The following is a 15,825-nucleotide window of genomic DNA, read 5'->3' on the forward strand; positions in this document are numbered from 1 at the left end:
TTGCCTGTTGTGAGCATATCGTACTCATGGAGTCATAGTATGTGGACTTTTTGTCTGGCTTCTCTCACCTGTAATGTTTTCACGGGTCGTCCGTGCTGTAGCACGTGTCAGCCCGTCTCCTTGTTGAATAGTAAGTACATCGTTGTCTGTTTGTACCGTATGGTGTCTATCCACTCGCCATAAATAAATATGGCGAGTGGATAGACACCAATAAATAAATGGGTAGACTTTTTGGTTGTTTCACCTTTTGGGCTATTATGAATAATGCTGTTATGAATATTCACTGGCAAGTTTTTGTGTGGGTATATGTTTTTTATTGGGTAGATACCTAGAAGTGGAATTGCTGGATCATACATTTAACTTTTTAAGAAACTGTGGAACTGCTTTCCAAAGTGACTGCTGTTTGCATTCTCCTCATGCTTCTGGGTTTTGATTCCCTGTTAGAAAGCCTCTTCTACAAGGTTAAAGAGGATTTTGCCAGTGTTTTCTTCTAGTCCTTTTGTTGGTTTTATTTTTTACTTTTCATTTTTCATTTGGAGCTCTTGTATACGGTGTGAGCCCATTTTCTTTTTATCCTTATTTGCAGTACTCAATCATTTTTTTCTGATTATAGAAGTGCTATATTGCTTCTTGTAGAACATTTAGAGAAGTATAAAAAAATAAATCTTAAAATTGCCATAATGTTGTCACCCAGAGATGACCGCCTTTGTCTTTGTAATTCTCCCCCTTTTGGTAATTTAATCTTGGTATCCTCAGTAATTTTTTTAAATATTGGATAATGACACTGAGGAAAGCTGGGGTCTTTTAAAGACCTATTCCACTATGCCTGGATTAGAAGCAATTGGCCCATCTTCCTTTCCTTTCAGTTTCGCACAGACCTATTTCATGTAACACAAGACTAATGAAAACCCTTCCGAACTTCCAACTACCTAGAATATACTATAAGGTATATTTTTCAGTTACAAAAGTAATAGATTCTAAGAAACAGTTGAAGAACCAAACACTTGAACTCAATTGTTCAATGTTTCACAGAGAAATAAAGATGCTATTTATTTTTTTGAAAGTGTATACTTAGCCCTGGCCGGTGTGGCTCAGTGGATTGAGCGCTGGCCTGCAAACCAAGGGCTCGCTGTTTCAATTCCCAGTCAGGGCACATGCCTGGGTTGCGGGCCAGGTCCCCAATAGGGGGTGTGTGAGAGGCAACCAATCAATGTTTCTCTCACACATGAATGTTTCCCTCTCTTCCTCCCTCCCTTCCTGTGTCTCAATAAATAAATAAATAAAATCTTTTAAAAAAATGTATACTTATATTTTCAGAGACATTTCATGAGGCTTTTAACAAAACATACAGTTTATATACATGGGGTTTATTTTTTGCTTTTTGTCCTTGGATTATATCGTTTTCTTTCTGAATGTGTGTCATTAAAGCTTTTGTATTGATTTTCTGCAAGTATTTGTCCATTCGCACATGCTTAGCTACTTGAATTCTTAGCATGAACAATTAAATAGCATGTGAAGGAGGAAACACTGGTTTTCCATTATACTTTTCCCTGTTTAGAGAAACCCTGGAAATTTTAAGGGAAAAAAGTATGGTGTTAAAGTATTGTTACTTTGGAGGGGGTGAGGGGATGGGCAAAAAGGGTGAAGGGGATTAAGAAGTACAAACTTCCACTTATAAATAAGTCACAGGGATGTAACGTACAGCATAGTGAACGCGGCCAATAATATAATAACTTTGTATGGTGACAGATGGTTACCACCTCAACTTAATGTCATGATTAGTTCGCAAGCTACATAAATATCAGATCACATGTACACACCTGAAATTAATATAATATTTTATGTCAACTATAACAAAAAAGTCTCATTAGTTTGGAGTTTGTCAACTTTAAAGAACATTGGAAGTTTTCAGCTTAATAACAGTAAGGAAACAATAAAATACCAGAGCAATCTGAAATAGCACTAAATTTACTGATAGTTTATTTTCATAACCCCCATTTTAATCTAACATTCCGTCATAAGAGTCTTAGTAAATTCTCAGCAGTGTGGTAGGAGACCTTACGGTGTGACCTTGCTATTAACTTTGTGATAAAGATCTTCCAGAACAGTTCATGGAGGGCTTAACCTGGGGGAGAGGCATTTGTTCCTGAAATCCTTTTCAAGCCTTCATTGAGATTGAGAACAGCTGTACCCTGTCCTATTTTTCTCTTTATTTGCCTTAACAACTATTAATTTTCCCTTCAGTCTCCTTAAGATCCGATCTTCATAGTTCTTCTGATCTTTTCTCACCAGTCCTATTTTTTTCAACCTTTTGAACAGCTAATCCCAGTGGATTACACAAACAAAAACCGAAACTGTACTTCTTTTTCATCTGCTTCATTAGTCTGGGACTGATATCAAGTAATCTGCATAAATTGCAAAGGTTCTTATTTATATGTATCCTTCAAACTATTTCTGTCCCTCCCTTCCACTACTATTTGAAATGGAAATTACTGTCGCCTCCAACCACTCTAAGCAATTTAAAATTGATAGACAAATGAACAGAAGCCTGCGGGTCATCAGTTTCAGGCAAGACAAGCACTTAGAAGGGGGCACTTATTTCTGGAGAATTGTGAAATGTGCTCTTAGTGGCCACTGGTCATCATTTCAACTTTCTGACTCCTTAAATGCTATTCCCCTAAACTGTACGTGAAATAGGTCATTGACTTATGTGTATGAAGTTAAAGTTAGACCCTACCCCTGCTGTACCTTTCCCTTCCCTACTTCCCTAATCTTTAATGAGAGGCTGAAGTTGGGAAGGAGAGCACGTGTGTCTTAGGGACACTGAGCCTTCACTTCTTATCTATGTGGCACAGATAGAAAGATCCTAAACCATTAGTCATTCCTGTTGCAACCATGTCTAGCTCTGAATCATTACCATCCTCCAACTCATGGTTTCACTTACATGTGGAGTCTAATGAACAAATAAACAAATAAAATGGATACAGACTCATAGGTAGAGAAGACAGGCTGGCAGATGTCAGAGGGGAGGGGATTTGGGGGACTGGACAAAGGTGAAGGAACTTAGGGAAAAAAACTCATAGACAGACAACAGTATGGTGATTACCAGAGGGAAAGGGGGTCAGGAGAGGTAGAGGAGGGTAAAGGGGGGGATAAATGATGATGGAAGGAGACTTGACTTGGGGTGGTGACCACACAGTGTGATATACAGATGATGTGTTAAGAGAAGTGTACCTCTGAAACCTATATAAGTTTATTAACCAAAGTCACCCTGATAAATTCAATAAAAAAATAAAAATAAAAAAGTACTTCAGGCATATATATCTTATTCATACAATATACTACCTGACTGGGAGAATAGATTGGAATAGACACACCTTTTCCAGACTTTTGAGGGTAATTTTAAACCAACCCCCAACCCAAAAGGCCTATGGGATATATTTTTATCCACCTCTGATATAGGTATTATGGATCATGTGTTTTTCTGATATGTTACTTTCCTCGTTTTAGTGTGGAACCATCAGAGAATCTACAGTCTTTGATGGAGAAGAATCAGTCCCTCATAGAGGAGAATGAAAAATTAAGTCGTGGTCTGAGTGAGGCAGCTGGTCAGACGGCCCAGATGTTGGAGAGGATCATTTTGGTGAGGCCCCAAGACTAAACTCCTAGCAATCTGGGCATTTACTGGCATTTGTTTCTGAGGTATTTAACATGCTTCTCATGAGAGAGACCAGTTATGTGGAAAGAAATGGATAGTGTTACCATATCCTCCAGGGAGCCCCTCTGAGGTAAATACATGGACTTATGTTCAAACATGCAGAAAAGTTCAAAGAATTGTACAGTGAACACCTGTATACCCACCACAAAGAATCTACGTGAATCCCATTTTAAAATAGATTTGTTCTAAAGTACCAGGTCCCTCTGTCACCTTAAGTCCTGCCTAATCTTTACCCATAATACCAAGCTTAACTGTCTCCCCAATAAGATATTCATTCCTCTCTATCTCCCTTCCACTGACTGTCACATGTCATATCCCAGCCTAACCATTATCATGGCAAGATAGAGGAGCCGGGAAATTCATTTCCATTCCTTTCACATCCGGGTAATTTTCCAATAGTGGGTCACTGTGTAACTGATGGCACTGGTTTGGTACCCAACCACCTTTCTGACAGGAACCTTCTGGATCAGCGCGGGCTGACTCTGTCAGTAACGGTTGTTTCTACTAGTCTAAATACAACTCCGTCTGTCATAGCACAACTGTTGCCAGAAGCTAAAGTGAGTGTCCGCCAGAATGTAATTGAACATCTGTAATTTATAGACTGTCATGCGCCAGTGCGCTCTCTTGTCAAGGAGGGGTGAGCTGCTTAACGATTTCTTCAAAGGGGGCCAAATCCCACGTCCATTGTATCGTCCATTATTAGCAGAAGGGTTGACATGGGATCTAGGGGATTTTCATATACACGTTTCTGTCTCCATGCTGCATTTTATGCCTTCGGAGTAATTCTAGAAGATGTGTCTCACATGTATGTGAGCGTGGCAGATGTAACAGACAGTACTTGTTATTCTAGCCACATACCTGTCTGACCTTTATAAGGTTGTTACAGTGGCTGCCCTCTGGGCTTATTATTGATGTCCTATCAGAACTTCATCACAAGCATACATTTTTCTCCTATATAAACTGTTCTCCCCAAAGCTGTTGCAGCATCTAGCATGTTACCGATGCCGAGATGGAAGCCAAACGGAAGCTATCAATCACCCTTCCCAAACACGGAGCTGTCTCTGCCATTTTTCTCTGCCATCAGTCTTTTGCTTCACCCTCTTTCTTACTCTCTTTTGCTAAAACTAGCTTACCATCTCAGATAGTGGGACTTGAAAAAAACTCAGCTCATATGCAGTGTGAGGCCCTTTTATGTTTTAAATGCCCTTCTGCTGGGACTAGGCAACAGCATCGTGTAGGAGGCAGTTTAAAAGAAGTGGGTTTCTACAAACAGCAGGGGGTAGCATGCCAGGAATACTGCTTTCTCCCCCAGTTGCAAAGTTCTCTTTGGAATTGAGGCTTCACACTCCACCCCATAGTCTGAGCTTCATGGCAAGCATAAGACCCAGCTGCTCGGATGCTATTTTTAGTAGTTCATGTTGACTGAAGGGCTAATTTCCATGACTGTTAAAAAACATTTCTCACTAAATAACCAAAGCCCACCAAATCCTCTATTACAGCAAGGGAGGCAGCCTCTCTACCTAGTTTTGAATCCATAGAAGTAGGAGAGAAGGCATAATTAGGTGAGGCTGTCAGGCACTACCACTGATCATCTCCTGGGTCTTTGTTGCAGACAGAACAAGCGAATGAAAAAATGAACGCCAAGCTAGAAGAGCTCAGGCAGCACGAAGCGTAAGTCTCCTACCAGATATTTGCTATTGACCTCTACCACCTTGAGATCTAATCATAGACGCTCTGGCTTTTGCAGTGCGATTGACTCTTGCGTTCCTGTGCTTGAATTTTCAGCTGTAAAGTGGATCTTCAAAAGCTAGTGGAGACTTTGGAAGACCAAGAACTAAAAGAAAATGTAGAGATAATTCGTAACCTACAGCAACTGATTACCCAAATGTCGGTAAGCCAAGTAGGGACGGTGCAAATAGGCACATTACTTTCATTTGTCTCTTTCTCTTTTTAAAATAATTTTAATTTTTCAATTCCAGTTGACATGCAATATGATTATTGGTTTCAGGTGTACCATTCAGTGGTTAGACATTTATAGAACTTATAAAATCATCAGCCTGATAAACCTAGTCCCCACCTGACACCATACCTAGTTATTACAATATTATTTACTCTCTTCCCTATGCTGAACTTTACATCCCCGTGACTATTCTGTAACTACCAATTTGTACTTCTTAATTCCTTCACCATTTTCACCCATCCTCCCAAACCCCCTTCCATCTGGCAACCATCAAAATGTTCTCTATCTGTGAGTCTCTTTATGTTCAGCTTCGTTTATTTTGTTGTTTTTAGATTTCACATGTAAGTAAAATCATTTGGTATTTGTCTTTCTCTGTCTGACTTATTTCACTCTGTATAATACCCTCTAGGTCCACCCATGTTATGGCAGAGGGCAAGATTTCATTCTTTTTATGGCCGAGTCATATTCCTTTGTATATATGCATCACTTCTTCATCCGTTCATCTATTGATGGACAGTTAGCTTGCATCCATATCTTGGCTATTGTAAATAATGCTGCAATGAACATATGAATACATATATCTTTTTGATTTAGTGATTTGGTGTCTTCAGAGGAATGCACAGAATTAGAATTCCTGGGTCCTTCATTGTGTCTTTGTTTTAAAGTCTATTTTGTCTGATATAAGCATTGTTTCCCCAGTTTATTTTTCATTTCCATTTTCATGAAATAAATGTTTCCGTTCTTTTACTTTCAGTCTCTGTGCATCTTTCAATCTGAAATGAATCTCTCGTAGACAGCACATGTAAGGGTCTTGTTTTGTTATCCATTCAGCCACCCTATGTCCTTTTTTAAAAAATCCTCACTTGAGGCTATGTTTTTATTGATTTTTAGGGAGCGAGGAAGGAGAAGGGAGAGAGAGAGAAAACCATTGACATGAAAGAGAAACATTGATCAGTTGCCTCCTGTACATGCCCCGACTGGGTATCAGGATATCCTGATTCCCAGGGTGTACGCGCAGGGTATCAAACCTGCAACCTAGGAATGTGCCCTGACCGGGGATCAAACCTGCAACCTTTTGGTTCGTGAGACAATGCTCCAACCAACTGAGCCACCCAGCCAGGGCTCACGTAGGTTTTTAATTCCTTGCTGTCTCTCTTCTCTTTCTGGCACCCCAGTGTTGTGAATATGTGTACACTTGAAGTTGTTCCGGAGGCTCCTTAAATTATCTTATTTTTGGATTCTTTTTTCTTTTTGCTGTTCTAATTGGGTGTTTTCTGCTTCCTTATCTTCCAAATCTCTGATTTGATCCCCTGCTTTATCTACTCTACTGTTGATTCCCTGGAAATTATTCTTCATTTCAGTTAGTATATTTTTCATTTCTGACTTTTTTCAATGTTTTCTATCTCTGTTTTATGTTTCCTATCTCTCCGTTGAGGTCCTCATTAAGTCCCTCTACCCTTCCCCTAAATTCATTGCCCATCCTTATAACCAGTATTTTGAATTCTATGTCTGGCAGGTTGCTCGTCTCCATTTTATTTAGTTGTTTTTCTGGAGTTTTGTTCTGTTCTTTCATTTGGGGCATGTTTCTTTGGCAGCCTTCTGTGTTTGTTTCGATGTAATTAGGTGGAGCTCCTATGTCTCCCAGTCTTGGTGGAGCGGCCATATGTAATACGTGTCCTACAGAGTCCAGTGGGCACAGCCTCCCCTATCACCAAGCTGGGCACTCGAGGTGCACCCTTCGTGTGGGCTGAGTACACCCTCCTCTTGCAGTTGAGCCTTGGTTGCTATTGGCAGGTCAATGGGAGGGATTTACCCCCAGGCCAAGTGGATGCAAGGACTGGCTGAGACTACAGCAGAGGAGCTGCCATGCAGGGGCCGACCCCATGGAGCAGGACTTACTTCAGTGGGGCTCTGGTGCCCAAGGAGTCCATCCCTAGAGTATGTCACTCGTGGAGGTGTTTGGGTAGAACTGCAGCATGGTCTGAAGCTGTCCACCAGGTACGCTGGCTCTGAGGCCTCCTGGGACGTACAGGCCAAGATGAGCTGTCACCTGTGTCCTGTTTGGGGCCACCTGGCACGAGCTACAGAGCAGTCTGCAGGCAGCTGCTACTTGTGCTGGGCTGAGACGAGCCCAGGAGAGGCCAAGCTGTGAACCAAGGCCAGCCACCACTAGTGTTAGACATGGAGGCTGATTACCAAGAGGTACAGGGCACACCAAGGCCAGATACTGCTTGTTTGGGGTTTGTGATCCTTTAAGAGATTTTAGGAAAGTCCTCAGCATGAGCCAAGACACGCCATTTGTGTGGAACAGTCACTGGAAGCGGCCTGGGAGAGCCTGCAAGTTGTGTGGGCTGGAGCCTCAGTGAATCACCAGGGCAGGGTGAGCAGTAGGAGCCAGGTGGATGGGGACTCAGATATGGCGCCCACCTGCCAGCTCTGTGAGGGGAGGGCTCAAGAAGGGAATGATGGCCTCTGCCAGTCCTTCTGTCTGGGAGAGACCTGGCCCTCCAGCCCTCACTGGATAGTTCAGTTCCTAGAGCCTTTCTAGCTGCTGCTCTAGCACTGGAGCTCAGAGAGGCCGAGTCCGAGTACATTTGTTAATGGGCCCTTTAAGGGGAACTGCCTGGGATTGTAGGAGCCCCTGGGTCACTCTGGTTTTCCCACAATTCCCACTGGTTTTCACAACCAGAAGTTATGGGGACTTCTCTTCTTGGCACGGGAACCCTGGGCTGGAGGGCCTCCTGTGGGGCTGGGACCCCTCACTCCCCGGGGGACCTCTGTAGCCAAGATCTCTCTCCAGAATTTTAACCTCCACATGTGGCTGTGGGACCAGCCCATTCTGCATCTGCCCTTCCCACCAGTCTCCGTGTGGCTTCTTTACATCCTTAGCTATAGGACTTCCATTCAGCTAGACTTCAGGGGGTTTGCAGCAAATGCTGTTCTGTAGTTTAGTTGTAACATGGTTGTGGGAGGGTACAAATACCACGTGTACCTACTTCGCTATGTTGACCAGAAGCCCTCCTGTGTGTCTCTTGATGCATGTAAATATGTTCAACTCTGTGTCTTCTGATGAAACAACTAGACTGGGAGCTGTTTGAGGACAAATATCATGGGTCATTGGATATGATCTAAATATGAATTTGTGAAATTAAACAACCTTAGGATACATATGCAGTGGTACATTAATACTGTAGTATTCTAATCAAATGCTGCAAACGGCAACATAAAGGGTGGGGCAAAAGTAGGTTTACAGTTGAATTAGTGTGTTGTTCTACATTTGAACAACTATGAACCTACTTTTGCCCGCCCCCCCCCCCCCCCCCCGTATATGTGCAGTGCAGAATTGCCCGGGTAGCGTGAGCAGCGGTCATTGATTTGCAGCCCTTTTGGTGTAGGCTAAGTTAGGAAGGGGTCTTGTACCATACCCCAATCTTAAACAAGCTGGCTTCTGACAAATAGCTTAGAAAAACCAGGGAATACTGTAGGTCTTTCACTTTTTCTTAAAGATTTTATTTATTTATGTTTAGAGAGAGGGGAAGGGAGGGAGAAAGGGAGGGAGAGAAACATCAATTGGTTGCCTCTCATACGCCCCCTACTGGGGACCTGGCCCACAACCCAGGTGTGTGCCCTGACTGGGAATCGAACCAGGGACCCTTTGGTTCACAGGCTGGCACTCAATCCACTGAACTACACCAGCCAGGGTCTATTTTATAACCAATAATAAATTAGTTTCAATCTCAATCATCACTCTGCTGTAAGCCCCCTCCTTTTTTTTTTTTTTTACTTTTAGAACTATTGTCATACTTATGGATGGGTTTGGAGGGAACAGAGAGGTTGTTATTTGTTGTTTTTCCCAGAAGAAAAAGTCTTACAATTCCAACACCTTCCTAAAAACCTTTTTTAAAAAAAATTTTTGGTGTTCATTCTCTTAGTTCTTAGGTATACATACTTTTTAAAAATTGAAATAATATTATATTAAGTGGTCATATTTGGATAAGGGGTTATGGTTGGCTTTGTTCCATCTATACCCTCTTATTTATCTTTCTGAAGCAGTAGTGTGTCTATTAATGCCTGGTGGTAATTCCTAGCTCTTGGACAGAGGTTTTAATTTCATCAGAACAGTGATTCTGCACCCCAGGTCTTGCCCAGCATTTTCTAGAGTTGTCAAAAGCATATTACAAAATCATCCACATCTGTATTTCACTCTAAAGAGCCATCGAAAAAATACCAGCTAGTATGATGGGGAGAAGGTTCAGGATGGCCAGTTCCAGGAAGTTAAATAACTAAACTCCCACAAGACTAGAAAGCAGCAGTTTAGAATAAGAAGTACTGTGCAAAACGATCATGAGCAGTTCGAGATGACAGTTCATTTATCCAACCAACAGGCCCCAGTAATTGAGAACCTGGGCTGCAGAGCCAGACAGACCCTGCTGGAAAGCCGATTCTGCCACTCACTAGCTGTGTACTCTTGCTCAGTACTGTATTAATAGCAAAAGAAAATAATTTAAGGGATCAAAATCAAGGCTTAAAGGCATTATTCAGCTGACGCACCCAGGGAGCGCCTACCATACTCCAATCCTTCTGTGACTAGGGTACTTCCCTAGGGTGGGGCTCCGACGGCAGATTGTGTTGTTAATTGCTGTGAAACTTTTGGGGTGGAGGCTGTTTCAGTTTTCATGGCTCTTGATGAAGAACATCACTGCAGTCCCATGCTGATAATGGTTCAATTATTTTCAAGAATTCTTCTTGCAAGCCTTGTAGTTTGTCAGTTGGGCAAGGTTCACAGGTGAGAGGTGACACAGCAAGTGGAAAGGGAAAGGGGGCAAAGAAAATTGGGGACCCTCTGTCATGTGCTTCAATCCTCTTACATTAGCAATATCAGCCAAGCGTGTTGGGAGCATGAAGGAGGGGGTGGTTAACTGCCTAGAGAATTCAGGAAGACAGCACAAAAGAAACTGGGTCCTTAAAAATGAGTGAGAGTTTGCCACACAAACAGAGGGGAAAGGGCAGTGTATAGGGAGGAAAAAGGTAAATGCGAGAGCAACGAGGAATGAACATTTAGAACACGGTGAGAACTTCGGTGTGGCAGAAATACAAAGCCAGAGGGTGGCTATCACAAGGGTAAACTTCACCATCTATAACTCCACTTACAAGGGTGGACCCCCCCCAAAATATAATTTATTTATAAAAAACTGTGTATTCTCACATGTTTAAACTTCAGTCACCTTCAAAGTGCTGTCCATTTGATGTAATACACCTATCAAGACGTTTTTTTTCCACTGCTCAAAACAGTTTTTGTACTTATCGATTCAGATGCCTTTTAGTGCGTCTGCCATTTTTTGTTTCACCTCTTTCACATCTGCAATACCTTTCCCTTTGAGGACTTTTTATATCCGGGGGTAACAAAAACAAGTTGCTGGGGGGAAGATCTGGTGATTAGGGAGGGTGGGGCACTGGGGTCATGCCATTTTTGGTCCAAAAATTCTGAACACTCGGCACAGTGTGGGCAGGTGTGCTCATAAATCACCCATCATGAAATGGGCAAATGTGTTCAAGGAGTCTTCAAAAAAATTCACTGAAGCCTAACACAGCCTCTCACAACAACGCCAGCCGGTACACTGATACAGATGGGTTCCTAGAATACTACCTAGTGGGGGAAGTCTGCACTACAAGGGGCCTGCCCTCCAGAAGATACGTCTGGGTTTTTGGGTCTACCATCATAAATATAGCTGGAACATCTAATATATGAAGACCTTGTGTGAGTTGCCTCCTAATTAAAATAACCTAGGCTGCAGAACCCTACAGGAGCCAAAGTTTATAAGATCAGAGAAAAGTCGTCCCAGGCACCATTGTTTATGGCCACACCACCTCATTTCTGGTCTTTGAGCCACATGGGGAAGGTGAAAGGGAAACCTGTGGGACCAAGTTAATAAGAGAAGGCATAGCCTCAGGGAGGATCTAGCAACGTGACTGGTGCCTGGCATGCCTATAGAGGAAATTGCCAGTGGCGGCTGGCTCCAAGGAACTCTGTAGAATCGCTGTGTCTGCCACTAAAATTCACTTGGTACATGTAGGAGGTGGGTGCTAAAGATTGCCACAAGCTGATAAAGTCCCTGGCGTCCAACTGCTGTCACAGTTAGGCAGAATAAGTCTTTTTACCCATGGCTCCTGCTGGACTCTTGAATCAGAGTTCTCCACATCTATTGTTTGGAGACCCTCCCAGCTACATATTTTTTGAAAATTATTTAACAGTGTACCCTGTGGCTTTTTATTAAGACTCACTATAGTGAAAGTAAAATGTTTCAAATGTAAGTGCTTGTGCCCTTCATTTTGGATTAGAACTATTTTTATCTTAAGTAATGGGTAAATACCCCCTTTTCTGTTATGAAGGCAGCCATTGTTCCCAGGCCTTTTTCCTGGGGCTTTAAGTGCTGAACTGTACCATTTATTTCTTTAAAGTACTATAATTCAAGTAAACTCTCTTGTTGCAGTTACCTGTGAAGAAATCTGTGCATTTCTTTCAGTTCACTCCTTCAAGACCAGTTCCGTGAACACATTTTGCATGCCCAGTAATGGTATTGCCTACAACCTACCAGCACAGATTTCATTTGGGAGAGTGTTGCTAGTTACTGTATTTTTTGACTATAAGACGCACCCCCCCCCCCAATTTGGGAGGAAAAGGGGGTGTGTCTTATACTCCAAATGCAGCTTACCTGGCTCGCTGGGGGTGGGGGGCGGCGGTGGAGAGGGGTGTTTTTTTTTTCCCTATTTTCCTCCTCTAAAACCTAGGTGCATCTTATGGTCCAGTGCGTCTTATAGTCTGAAAAACACGGTAATTTATCTCATTGTGCCCTCCTAGCCTTGTTCCCCTGATCGTAGCAAATCATGTCTTTTCACCTTGAGAAAAGTTCTCACCATGGAAACGGACAACAGGGTGGGGACTGACTGCGGGTGCAGGGCATGGTGGTGCAGGGCGTGGGACAGCAACAGGGGGATATTGGGACAACTAATAGACCAACAATAAAAAAAGAAAAAAGTTCTCAGTTGTAGCTTTAGAATGAGGGAGAAAGAGGCAAGCAGCTGTTCAAGCAAAATCAACTCTATTGTTTTACATATGTGTGTATATATATATATATATATATTTAATTATTTATTTACTTTTAGACAGAGAGGAAGGGAGGGAGAAAGAAAAAAACATGGATGTGTGAGAGAAACATCCATCGGTTGTCCCTCACACCCCACCAACTGGGGACCCAGCACGCAACCCAGGCATGTGCCCTAACTGGGAATTGAACCAGTGATGTCTTCGTTCATAGGCCAGCGCTCAGTCCACTGAGCCACACTGGCCAGGGCTGTTGGTATAAATTTCCATTTAGGATTATGAAGGCAGAAACCTGCCATGTTCATGTAGAATATGTCCCCAGTGCTCAGACCTTAGCACGGTGAAATTCATTGGGCCAAAAGCTAAACCCACAGGAACAACACATTTTCTTTAAGGACTAACCTTTCTTCTTTGATTCTGACCCTCTGCAAGTTACTAGAAAAAGTCTCCAAAGCCAGTGTTGTAGACCCTACTAATCTAGACTAGACCTGTAACTAGTCCTTTTACTGAAACTTAAAACGTGGGAGAGAGGAAAGGGTAATTATTAACCTATAATACGCATATATTGAAGTGCTCTTTCTTTCTTTCCTTTTTTTTAGGACTTTGTTTATTTTTAGAGAGAGGGGAAGGGAAGTAGAAAGAGAGGGAGAGAAACATCAATGTGTGGCTGCCTCTCACACAGCCCCAGTGGGGACCTGCCCTGCAACCCAGACATGTGCCCTGACTGGGAATCGAACCGGCGACCCTTTGGTTCACAGGCCTGCGCTCAATGCACTGAGCCACACCAGCCAAGACTGAAGTGCTCTTTTTTTTAAAAGAAAGATTTAGTATGTCTTGCTCTTAAAGAATCACCAGTATTGCCAATTATGATGAGAAAGGATGTGCGAACACTGGCACTGCCTTTGAATTCTCTTTGAGTCTCACTAGTTGAGAATTTCTGGGCAGAATAAGGAAAATGCTTCATAAACAGCACTTACAAAGGGCCTCTTCACTCCTCACCTTAAAGGTACTGAGATTGAAGTTTCAACACTATGTGATGTTTCCCTGGGCTGGTGCAGAGACTGCTTGCACTGATCCTAAATTCTTTCTTTGCTGTTGAGCCAAGAGCTCTTTCACCTATGACCTACTTCATCATGTGACTTCCTGGAAATAATCCTTTCTTCCCAGGGCTTTGCAGGATCATTTCAATGGAAGTGGTAATCCATAGGTTGCAATGCCAAATAAAGCCTAAGTTCCACTGGGGAGAGCTGAGCTTGCTCATGTGATAGCTTATAAACAAATTAATCCTAATAAGTAGTTTTAGAGTTCCTTTCTAGGTGGTGTTTCAATGCTCAGAAAAGGAATTTGCGCTCCTCTGGGAGGGAATTAGTACCTCTGCATTTCCTCCACTACCTGGAGTAGCTACATATGATTGATTCTGATGGTATAAGAGTAACAGAGGCTGCAGTATATTTGTCTGGCTTCATGGGCACATTTTTCTGGGGTATCCACCATGGCATTCATTTCCTCGCAGGGTAGGCTCTTGCTACCTTGACTTCAAAATCAAAAATATCCCTTTCCATTACCAGTGTGGCTCAGTGGGTTGGGCATTGTCCCATGAACTGAAAGGTTGCTGGTTCGATTCCCAGTCAGGGCACATGCCTGGGTTGTGGACCAGGTCCCTGGTTGGGGGCGTGCGAGAGGAGGTCTATCAATGTTTCTCTCATACATTGATATTTCTCTCCCTCTCTTTCTTCCTCCTTCCCCCTCTCTCTAAGTCTAAATATATAAAATTATTTTTCAAAAAGAAAACCTCGATTTTGTGCTGCATTGCCTTTATTTGATGGTATGTGTGTGTTCTTAGGATGCTGTGTCCATGAGGACTGCCTAGACCTGTATATTGTAAAAGTAGACTTAGTGGTAAAAACATAAATGGAAAGGGTGGAATCTGTACAGCCGCTTAAACTTTAGTGTGTTGGAATGGTTAAGTGTCTCACGCTGGCCCAGTGATCCCTGGCCAAGCCGGAGACGTACAATAATACAGCATGGGGAAGACAGTGTACAGTTGTCCGTAAGGGAAATAGTACAGTAATTAAATCATAATACAAGAATGAAGTCTGTTTCGTGTACTCAGAACTGTAGACCTACTTTTGTGCCACCCTGGGTGCAAGGTGCCACATGACCCTATTTTTGGCAAACTGCACAATCGACCTCTCTATAAAGACAAACTCTGGAGAGGTGGGAAATGGAAACGCATGGCCATTAGAGTCTATGCACTTAAAAAGGGTTCAGCACCTTAAATGGTCTCTCTCTACGCTTGACAAAAATTAAAGTAGCAGTATAAAATCCCACTAGTAAGCTTCACTTCAGAATCTTTGCCTAAACTGAAACATCATTTGTCATTGCAGGATGAAACGGTGGCTTGCATGACTGCGGCCATTGATACTGCAGCGGAACCAGAAGCCGTAAGTAATTGACCCCTTTGTGTGGAAGCAGGAGCTTTAACTGTGCCATTGCCTCTAATTTATCACTCGGCCGAGGGAGAGAACCCCCGATTGCCACCATCCTCCGTAGCACGCCTGGGCAGTCCAGAAATCTGGCCTATAAATCTGAGCTTTGTCAAATCCCTAACTAGGGTAGGCTCCATCTCGAACAGTAAACCGCTAATGGGTGGCAGGGCCTCTCAGATATGTCACTTTCCTCATTTGCAGTTTGGCTTCTTGATCTCTTACTAGATGCTAGTGTTCTGCATCCACTTTCCAGCACGTTAAAATGAGGAAGGGAACAAATGAGGAAATCGTGACAAGGTCAGAAAAGCATTCGAGAGGAAATGGAAGAGACTTTTTTTTTTTTCCCTTCAGCACACTTTTCTATGTATGGGATGGTTAGGAGCTAAAAGGACCAAGGAGAATATTTTGAGGATTCACGTGACAAGAATAGATAAAATATATTAGATGTTGGCTGAAGGTTACCGAGCAAAGTCAAACCGAAAGGCTGGGCGATGGTGTGCTCGAGACAACTTTTTCTCCCTAAAGCAAATATCTATCGGCAGTTTTCATATTCTGA

The 15,825-nt window shown here is 42.7% G+C and overlaps 1 protein-coding gene across 2 annotated transcripts in view; it reads left to right on the forward strand.

Moving 5' to 3' along the window:
* KIF4A (kinesin family member 4A) overlaps positions 1-15,825 on the forward strand; it is a 103,183-nt gene that overhangs the window by 39,275 nt on the left and 48,083 nt on the right. For both annotated transcript variants that reach the window (XM_024555227.3, XM_045191282.3), the window contains exons 11-14: positions 3,511-3,643; positions 5,331-5,389; positions 5,504-5,609; positions 15,168-15,224. In XM_024555227.3, coding sequence (XP_024410995.2) covers positions 3,511-3,643; positions 5,331-5,389; positions 5,504-5,609; positions 15,168-15,224 — 355 coding nt within the window. The remainder of the gene's footprint in view (positions 1-3,510; positions 3,644-5,330; positions 5,390-5,503; positions 5,610-15,167; positions 15,225-15,825) is intronic.

Source organism: Desmodus rotundus, chromosome X, assembly GCF_022682495.2.
Source record: "Desmodus rotundus isolate HL8 chromosome X, HLdesRot8A.1, whole genome shotgun sequence".
In the NCBI taxonomy this organism is placed as follows: Eukaryota; Metazoa; Chordata; class Mammalia; order Chiroptera; family Phyllostomidae; genus Desmodus; species Desmodus rotundus.